Source organism: Mytilus trossulus, chromosome 7, assembly GCF_036588685.1.
Source record: "Mytilus trossulus isolate FHL-02 chromosome 7, PNRI_Mtr1.1.1.hap1, whole genome shotgun sequence".
NCBI lineage: Eukaryota > Metazoa > Mollusca > Bivalvia > Mytilida > Mytilidae > Mytilus > Mytilus trossulus.
Genome location: NC_086379.1, coordinates 76,259,385 through 76,269,644, shown reverse-complemented (window position 1 = coordinate 76,269,644; position 10,260 = coordinate 76,259,385). Strand labels below are relative to the sequence as shown.

General features: G+C 32.6%; 1 protein-coding gene across 1 annotated transcript; it reads left to right on the top strand.

Annotated features, from left to right (window-relative positions):
• The first annotated feature begins 2 nt into the window (after nt 1-2).
• LOC134725837 (leucine-rich melanocyte differentiation-associated protein-like) lies at nt 3-6,831 on the top strand. The gene is made up of 7 exons (XM_063590055.1): nt 3-140; nt 1,406-1,506; nt 2,345-2,471; nt 3,164-3,303; nt 3,983-4,109; nt 4,952-5,042; nt 5,733-6,831. Exons 1-7 carry the CDS (start codon nt 63-65, stop codon nt 5,810-5,812), a joined length of 744 nt encoding a protein of 247 aa, XP_063446125.1. The 5' UTR covers nt 3-62; the 3' UTR covers nt 5,813-6,831.
• The last annotated feature ends 3,429 nt before the right edge of the window (nt 6,832-10,260 follow it).

Sequence of the window (10,260 nt, the reverse complement as noted above, 5' to 3'; positions counted from 1 at the left end):
GACAAAAGACGGAGTAGAAGTGAAATTCCGGACGTAAAAATTAGAGTCACGTGATTCTAAAAATGGCAGACGAAGTTGAAGAGAAAGTAAACCCAGAGATAAAAGAAGATGAAGCAATAGAACAGTTTCAAAATGGACAGGTCTGGCGAACGTTTAAATAACTAACAGAACATTAGAACTTTAATAAATGAGAGAAAACAATCGTTTATTCAGTCCAATATACGGATTTGAAATTTATTAGAAGCACCTGTTGAAGAATAAAAATAAATATTGATAGTACAAAGTTGGGAGACAGTGATGTGCCAAGTCAATGAATGATATGGACACAAAAAGTTTATAATATTTTTTTATAATTGCTTCGAAATATGACATCAAACAATTTATGCTAAAAGTAAAATGTAACAGTTTAAAATATTTGCAAACTTTGGTAACCCTGAAATTACTATAAGTTATAACATGTTATAAGTAGTCTCAGGGTAAGCTAAAAGGATCAGGGGCGGATCCAGCCATTTTAAAAAGGGGGGGGGGGGGGTTCCTAACCCAGGACAAAGGGGGGTTCCAATTACATGTCCCTATTCAAATGCATTGATCGTCCATAGAAAAGGGGGGGTCCAACCCCGGAACAGGGCCTTGAACCCCCCCTCTGGATCTGCGCCTGAGGACTGAATCATCCTATTAGTATTAGTCCAAATAATTATGATTAAATAAAAAGGCTATTTAACTTTTTGCTTTGACTCCTTACAGCATTGTACAGCTAGCATGTACAGAGGCACCAAAATAAAAGAAAATAGAATAGCCTTTTCGGACTTCATAATTGTTTTGACTACCTTCCTATGACACATCACACAAATGTATGAGCTTCACAACCAACTTACAGAAGTCTCACAGAAATTTAAAAATATGACCAGCATTACACTGTTATTACAAATTTCAAAGTATAGAACTGGAAAATGTTATGATACGTGTACTAGCGAGGCTTACAAGATAACTTGTGATACCACATCTTTTCACCTAATTTATATTGATCCAAACAATATTGCAGACTATTTCAAAAGTCAATGGAGTAATCTATCACCTTTAATTAAGGGCAAGTCCTTCTTATTATACTTTGTCTGGGTTAACTCTATAGGAGATGTCAAATGTCTAATGGCTCAGTCCAAGTTCACTTGGGCAAAGTTTTCTCTGGCCCTATTTGACCAACATTCATGTAAAAACCAAGTTGAATAAAATTTTATATGCATTTTATATATTTCAGAATTATAGAAACTGTTTTTTTATTATTTAATTTGCAATCTGGGACTATTATTCTAGTATAGACCAAACAGTCTCTAAATCATTGCAAGACAGTCATCTGCATGCAATTTAGTTAAGTATTTTGTTAATTCATGGTATGATATCATTTCAGCTGTCTTATATTGGACAAAATGAAGAATGCATTCCAACTTATCTTGCTGAAAAATATTCATCTATTACAAAGAGATTTGATCTGAGTTTTAACCAGTTGAAGTAAGTTTTTAATAAACAAATCAAGGACTTACATTACTTATTACTGGAAGAGAAAATTAATTTATTTAGAAAGTGCACTATTAAAGGTATTGAATTAAGAAAAACAACTCATTGTACATGTACATTAAACATTAAAGTAAACCACAAATAACTAGCAGTTTCTAAAGGACATTGAATAGTCTTGACTTTATCTTTATAGTGACACCATTCAATGGGTATGAAAGCTAATCTCCCTACCTCCTCTGAGTCATGCCAAGGGGAGTTATGGTACATGTCTCTGTTCGTCAGTCTATCTGTCCCAAACTCATTAATACTCATAGGCGTTGACCTTTTGGCATAAAGCTTTCATACTTAGTTGGATCATTTGTCATCATATTCTCTTGACCATGTTATAGCATCAATATCATTGGACAATTTTATTGGGAGTCTTGGGATTTGATCATTTTATATAAGCATTGTTTCAATGACAGCTTGTGGAATCAAGAAGTTCTCTGGTACCATTCTTCAGATAGATTTAATACTCAGGGATATTGTGAACCACCATGTGTAGGTAATCCTTTTAAAATACCAGTTTTATTCACCCATTTTTTCATGAGTTATTTGACTTTGACAATTTTTATGGCCCATTTGTTATGCCTCATTTAGGGGCATTATGTTTATCGGTCTGTGTGTCTGTTCCTTTGTTTGTTCATGCATCTTCGTCCTTTTGAACCAAAAAAAGAAACTGAAAACATTTACCCCAAATGAGGGATAATTGAAAGATTTACCAGTATGCTCTAATGTTTTATAAATCATTAGATTTTATACACATTATGATATAGAAATAATTTTATTTCAGGTCATTATCCGATTTAGAAAGATTTCAGAATTTAGAGGAACTAGTTCTGGATAACAACAGATTAAGTGATGATGTAGTATTTCCTCGTTTAAACCATCTTCACACACTCACACTGAACAAAAATTGTGTATCCTTTTTCTCTATTATTGTGATTTTATGTAGTGCTTATATCAAACCAATTCTATTTACCATGGTTTTTTAAATATTCTATTCTGCCAAACATTTTTGTGGTCACATCATGTGATGTACAGTTAACAAAACTGCCACAGATTCCTTATCTGGGAATGAAGTTATTCATCTGCTACTTACATGATTTGTTGAAAGATTCATTCCCAGTTTCCCAAATACCCTAAACAGCCTATTATTTAGTTTTCCATTCAGTTTTATTTCTTTATCAACAGCTAATGACTTGCCAATTCTGCTTACAAATGTTTGGAGAGGACAAAAAATATATGTTCTAAGGGTACGGATGTGATGGTAAGACTTAAACATTTTAAGTTTAAAGTGTTAACCTCAGGTATAGCAGAGACATTTTGAATTTACATTTAGCACAAAGATTTGAAACAAAATGTATTTTATCTACTATAGTATAATCAATTAGTAATTTGCTGAAAGAGAAGGTTCTCAATTTAGAGATCAATTTTTCATATAGAAAAAGACTTTTGGTATTTGATACTCAGTACTACTGATCAATAATAATAAAGACATTTGAATTCATTGAAATGTAATTGAGCATAAAAAATATGTTTTATAGATATGACTGCCAATGCCTCCCCTTCTACAGTTGACTTTGTTGCTAATCCTTAACTGTTTGATCAGATAACAGATTTATATCATTTGTTAGACAACCTTGCAGAAAATGTTCCATCATTAACCTATTTAAGTCTATTGGGGAACTTAGCATGTCCAAACCAGTTATCTAGTCCTGACAATGATGAAGAAGATTACCAAAGATACAGGTAAAGTTGTTTTTTTCTGTTTGCCACCTGAACTATACACAAATATATGTTAAAAATATCAGTTAAGGTTTCACAGATTTTGGTAGACTCCAAGTATAACAGTGTATGAATTTTGGTTGAATAATGCATCAAACTTCCAGTATTTTAGTTTCAAAATATACATTTACCTCCCTGTATCTATAATTTCTTTGTAAAGACAACCAGTCTCGTACTACTGTTTGAAATTGAAGTAAATGCAACTGTTAACAGAATGTCAATTATCTGTCATCAATAGTTATTCTGAAATGTCGGTCTCATTGGGGTCTAAGTGTGACGCAGGATTGCAGGTTTTTTGTAAGCGTGACACGTGAAAGTCAAATTATTGTGGCATATAAAAGTGAAATGAGGTCTTGCAGGACCCAGAAAGTGACAAAAAAATGAGAATTGCTTACGTACATAGCGTAAGCGGGATCCGGGATCGGAACCCCCCCAATGAGACCCCTTGAAATGGAGCTGGTCCTGTAGATACATGTATATACAACATGTACAAAGCTGTACACATAAGATTTTCACTTATACTACCATGGACAACTTTTAAAAGCATCTTTATTGTTAAAATAGATACAGAAATATTGATAGAACCCAATTAATTTATGAACCTCATACATTATTTGGGCACAATATATTGTCTTTATTTTAGGTATTATGTATTATATAAGTTACCAAAACTAAAGTTCTTAGACTCCACACCAGTCAAACAAGAGGAGTTACTCACAGCCAAAGAGAAAGGTGCTTTTATGAAAGTCATCAAGGCAGAGGAAAGTGAGGTAAAATTACATGTTCAAAAGGAAGTATTTTTTCAGCATATCTCATTCTTTTTCTGCATTCAATAGACCACTTTCGAGTTCATCCGTCACCGGAAAAAACTCATCAATTATACGCGCCTTTATCATCGTCATTTGTGCGTTTAGGGGCGTCGTCACTTCCTTCCAATGTTGAGCGAGTGGTTGGAAAACTATAATTCTATATTGTACGAATTAATCGGCAAATTGAATTCTCAAAATTGACAATCAACACTGCTGTCATTAGGGAAATGTCAGTAAGTACCTACAGAGCAACCATTATTTCTAGTTTATCCTGCACAAAGGCGATCACTAAGACGCTTGATGAACGTAAATAGTGCAGGGATACAGGCGAGCCCCTCTATCTGGTAAATGACGTCATAAAGGCGTGTATAATTGACGAGTTTTTGCCGGTGACGGATGAACTCGAAAGTGGTCTATTGGGTGTCTTTAACGTGCAAGAGATATGGCTCTCTTTTAACAAGGGTCAGCCATTTATCATCCCCTTCCGATGGACTATCATCGTTTCCTCAAGATTATACTTGCAAATGGTGTTAAGGGAGAGCTGAAAATTCAGTTCCTGAAATTTTAATCCTGGAACGGGAATCAAACCAAACAATATGACCTATTCTCAAAAATGATGTCTTTTTAAGTCACAACTAAAACACTATACCACATCATAACTAGACAACAAAGTGGAAATGTTTATCCTGCACCTAATAAACAAGGTTACACATGTAAGATGAAATAATAATGACCATATCTGTTACATCTGAAATTCTATCGGGTATTTTGTAATTCATTCAATACTCTTCGTTTATCAACAGCTGATTTCTGACCCAAAAATATCACCTGAGACAGATGATTCAAATTACAGTCCACTTCCACAGTCTGCACGTAATGCTGATCAGCATTCAGGTTAGTATTGTATATTCTCTTATGGTTGTGGCCTGTTATCTATTTCTTGCATGAATAGATATTTCTCTACAAAAAAGGGATTTGAAAATCTGCTTTAATTGATTGGCTTATGGAGAATTACAAGACAATATTACAGCAATACCATTGGCTATTCATTAGGTCATTGATGACTTTCAAGGGTTAAGACAATGTTTCCTCCATGACATCATACATCTATGTGATTTCTTCAATAATATACAAAATACTTACACTTTGCACCCGACAATCTTCTTTTTGTCAAATTGTCTTACATTCTGAAGTGTACAAAAAGTCTGAAATTGTCTGATTTTAAAGTTATATAGGAGCTTCTCACACCTAGAACTCCTTAGATCCCAGATGTACATAGTTTTGATTTGTAAATAAAAATTAATGTAAATAGTTACTGCTAGTTTCAATAATGGAGGAGGAAAGGCCTCATGATTACATGAGCAAGAGTCATTGTACACTCAAGAAGAAGAAGAAGAAAGTTTGACACTGGAAAATCATATGACGTCAATTGTTTATATCAACAGCAGTTCTCTTTGGTTTAATTTACTAGCTTGTAGGGTAGCATTATATGACGATAAAATTCAAAGTGTTTCCTAGTTAATTTAAAGGTATCCAAAGAGATCAAAGCCATTTTATGCAATACCTTTGTTTTCTTTTTTGCAGCTGCCTGGGGGAAAAGTAAATATGTTTACTATGGCAACCATTCAGAGGGAAACAGATTTATCAGAAACCCTGACCTTTAAATGACATTGACCTGTGAATACCATGACTTTGATAGAAAGAAATAAGATAACATAAGATCTTCACAATTTTTAACCCCAGTAAAAATTATGAGTGGATATATTTTTATATATGTTTAGGTAAATGTTTGGTATATTTGAAGTGTACATGGATAAAATGATATCTTTTTTTTTTTTTTTAAATACATCATGATAGGATGTGTCATTCTCATACTCTCAACCTACACACATTTATGTACATTCTCACATAATCATTAATAATTATCGTATATATGATGAAATAGTATGAAATACCTGGCAGAAAAGGTAAAAAATTGATGTCGGATATAAGAAATATAAAAAACATTTTTCATACATAAAATATATTTTATGTTTCACAAAAAATACAAACATAACATAATCTTATATATAATGTTTTATGCTGTTATTTATGCTTACAGATATAATTTTTGTCATGTATGTTAAATATTTTAAGTGAATGTTTATACATTTGTATTTACAATATATATATTTTTATAAAAAAAAATGTTGAATAATATCTTGTGACAGTTACAAAAAGGGCATTAAATTGTCCAATAATTATATAATGTTAGTATGTTAACTACTTACTGTGCAAAGCTGTATAAATATGTGCCATACAAGTCAACCTGTTATTAATTGTGGTGGATCCTAGATTTTTAAAAAGGGGAGGCAAACAGGACAGTCAGTTTTTTTTTAAACGGCCCAAAAGGAGCTCTCAGACCTAGTTTGCCAAAATAAATTGCAATAGGGTGTGGATGAATGCACTGCAATAGTTTTAAGTCACATGAAATGTTTCCATATTATATGTCTATAATATTCTATTTATCTTTTCAAACATTTACTCATTATTGAAATTTTATGTACAATGTACTGGTACTTATTAAATTAAGATATAACAATTTTAATGTTAAATATTGTTTTCTGAAATTCCATTTCATGTAAAAATTGTGTATACTTCTATGAAATAGTCCAAATACATAATAAATAATCAAACATTTAAAGTATTATTACTTTCTTAATTTTATGTTGTTTTTTTTAGCATGAGAAATATAAAAAAGGAAGATGTGGTATGATTGCTAATGAGACCAAATGATACAGAAATTAATAACTATAGGTCACCATTTAGCCTTCAACAATGACCATGAGCACTATTAAATTGAGAATGTATACCATGATGTATGTCTTCAGCATGAGTATTTTGCATAGGTTAATGTACGTTTTCAGCATGAGTACTAGGCATAGGTTAATGTACGTTTTCAGCATAAGTACTAGGCATAGGTTAATGTACGTTTTCAGCATGAGTACTAGGCATAGGTTAATGTACGTTTTCAGCATGAGTACTAGGCATAGGTTAATGTACGTTTTCAGCATGAGTACTATGCAAAGGTTAATGTACGTTTTCAGCATGAGTACTAGGCATAGGTTAATGTACGTTTTCAGCATAAGTACTAGGCATAGGTTAATGTACGTTTTCAGCATGAGTACTAGGCATAGGTTAATGTACGTTTTCAGCATAAGTATTATGCAAAGGTTAATGTCTGCTTATAGCATAAGTACTAGGTGAAGGTTGATGTGTTTTCAATATGAGTACAATGTAGATGTTGTTGTCTGTTTTCAGTATGAGTACATAGTATATATTGATGTCTGTTTTCAGCATGAGTACCATGCATAGATTGACGTCTGTTTTTAGCAGGAGAATTATGCATAGATTGATGACTGTTTTCAGCAGGAGAACTATGCATAGATTGATGTTTGTTTTTAGCAGGAGAATTATGTATAGATTGATGTCTGTTTTCAGTATAAGTGTGTACATACTATGTATAGGTTGATGTCTGTTTTCAGCATGAGTACTATGTATAGTTTGATGTGTTTTCAGTATGAGTACAATGTAGATGTTGTTGTCTGTTTTCAGCATGAGTACTATGCAAAGGTTAATGTACGTTTTCAGCATGAGTACTATGTATAGTTTGATGTGTTTTCAGTATGAGTACAATGTAGATGTTGTTGTCTGTTTTCAGCATGAGTACTATGCATAGATTGATGTCAATTTTAGCAGGAGAACTATGCATAGAATGATGTCTGTTTTCAGCAGGAGAACTATGCATAGATTGATGTCTATTTTCAGCACGAGTTCTATCTATAGGTTGTTGTCTATTTTCAGCAGAAGTATGTATAGGTTAATGTTTGTTGTTAGCAGGAGAACTATGTATAGATTAATGTCTGTTTTCAGCAGCAGAACTTTGCATAGATTGATGACTGTTTTCAGCAGCAGAACTATGCATAGATTGAAGACTGGTTTCAGCAGAACTATGCATAGATTGAAGACTGTTTTCAGCAAGAGAACTTTGTATAGGTTCCGTCCTCATGTACATTCTTTTTCTCAACCTTGAAGGATGCTAAATTGCTAATATAAGCATCCAACTATAGTTTGCATGTAGAGTCTAAAATTCAAAAAAAAAATCTGATTTAATACTTTTACTGAACTTGCAACTGGAAGAAGTCATTTTCTGTACATATTTTGATAATAAACACCATTAGTAGTTAAGTGACTCCAGGTTTACACTATTTGTCAAAGTTTCAGGTCTCATAACTTAGTGTTTCTGATCTAGAAGGTAAACCCAACCATTAAAAAAACTTTTTTGTCTGATTTCAATTTTCCAAGTTCATATTCTGCTCAAAATGAACATTAAAAGTGAGAAAGATAACAATTCATAGTGTTAGATTGAGGAAACATATATACACTTCGAATTAAATGGCATTACGTTGACCTCCAAATGTATGGAGCGCCATTTGTGCCAAATAAAGGTGGTTTGGGTATGGCCGTAATATTATGGCCCCTGCATGGTAAGGGTTAAAACAATCATTTCCACAAACTATAATTGCTTCAAATCAAGAAAAGATTATCATTCAGTATTTGTCAGAATACCTACTGCCTATGTATCAGAAAAGTATATTATGTAAAGTGTGTTGACTTGAAAATACAAATGAGAAAACTGAAACCAGTATCCCTACATGCAATATTAAAATAAGATGTGGTATAAATGCCAATGAGATAACTCTCTACCAGAGACCAAATGACATAAAAATAACAACTTCAAGTCAACTTACAGCCTTCGACAATGAGCAAAACTCATACCACATAGTCAGCTATAAAAGGCCCAAAAAATGACAAATGCAAAACAATTTAAATGAGAAAACTAACAGGCTTGATGTACAAATATCATAGCTGTCAACTGACCTGTATTCTGCAGGTGTGACCCGAGATTTTCACAATTCTGAGGGATAACCCGGATCACCCGCCGGGTCATTGAAATAACCTGGGAATTCTAAAAATGACCCGAATTCACCCGTATTTCTTAGCCTTGAGATTGATTTCATAAGTAATATTCAATTGAAATACCGGCAAATTCGTAATTCTTCCATGAACAGAAAGTTCATCTAGCTATGTAAACTGTCAAGTTGAGTGACCCATTAAGTGCATGGCTTCACTTGACAGCTTTGGTGTCAAACACACTGTTAATTAACACCAATTACCTTAGCTTTAGGTCGTAAATAAATTGCACTATTGGTTTACAAAAATATTTCAACCAAGATTTACTTCCCCTTATTTGTCACCATTCAAAATTTTTCCTTATATTTACGTTTTATGGGTGAAAAAGATTTATAAATCAAAATATAAAATTCAAATACATATTGAAAAAAAACTTATCATTATTTTTATACCTTTATACAATTTTTAAAAAATAGTTGAAAATTATATTTTAAATTTATACCTCCTTTAACTGTATTACTATATTTTATCATAGTCTAATTTCCTTCCATGCTACAAGTAGGTGTTTAAAAGCTACACAGCCATTAGTGTCCAACCTTTATAAATTACATTTGAATAAAAAATTGTAGGGTTTCATAATCTCAAAAGGCAAACAACACAAGACTGTTTTACTCAAAATTATAAAAAAATCTTTAAAGTGCATTAACATAACAATTAATAGAATTTAAAATGACTTAACCAAGTGAACATGCATTGATGTTTTGGTATCTTGGATTTACATTTTAAGAAAATGTACCATTAACACTGAAATTCTGCTCGAAAAAGTTCGTACGTGTTATGACCTGAGATTTGATTCTTCAATGCAGGTCATGACCTGCATTTTCATCATCACAGGTTGACAGGTATGAAATATGATATACAGCAACAAACAACAACCACTCAATTACAGACTCCTAACTTTGGACAGGCAAATATGGATTATGGAATGTGGCAGGGTTTAACAAGATATATAGGCGATCAACCATCCCCTAATCTGGGATGGTGGTGTAACAGTACAACATATGAATAAACTATAAACACTGCTTACCGTACAACAAAATGAACATGCATTTCTGTTTCTTATGCAGAATAACAACTAATTGTGTGACAATAATGATTT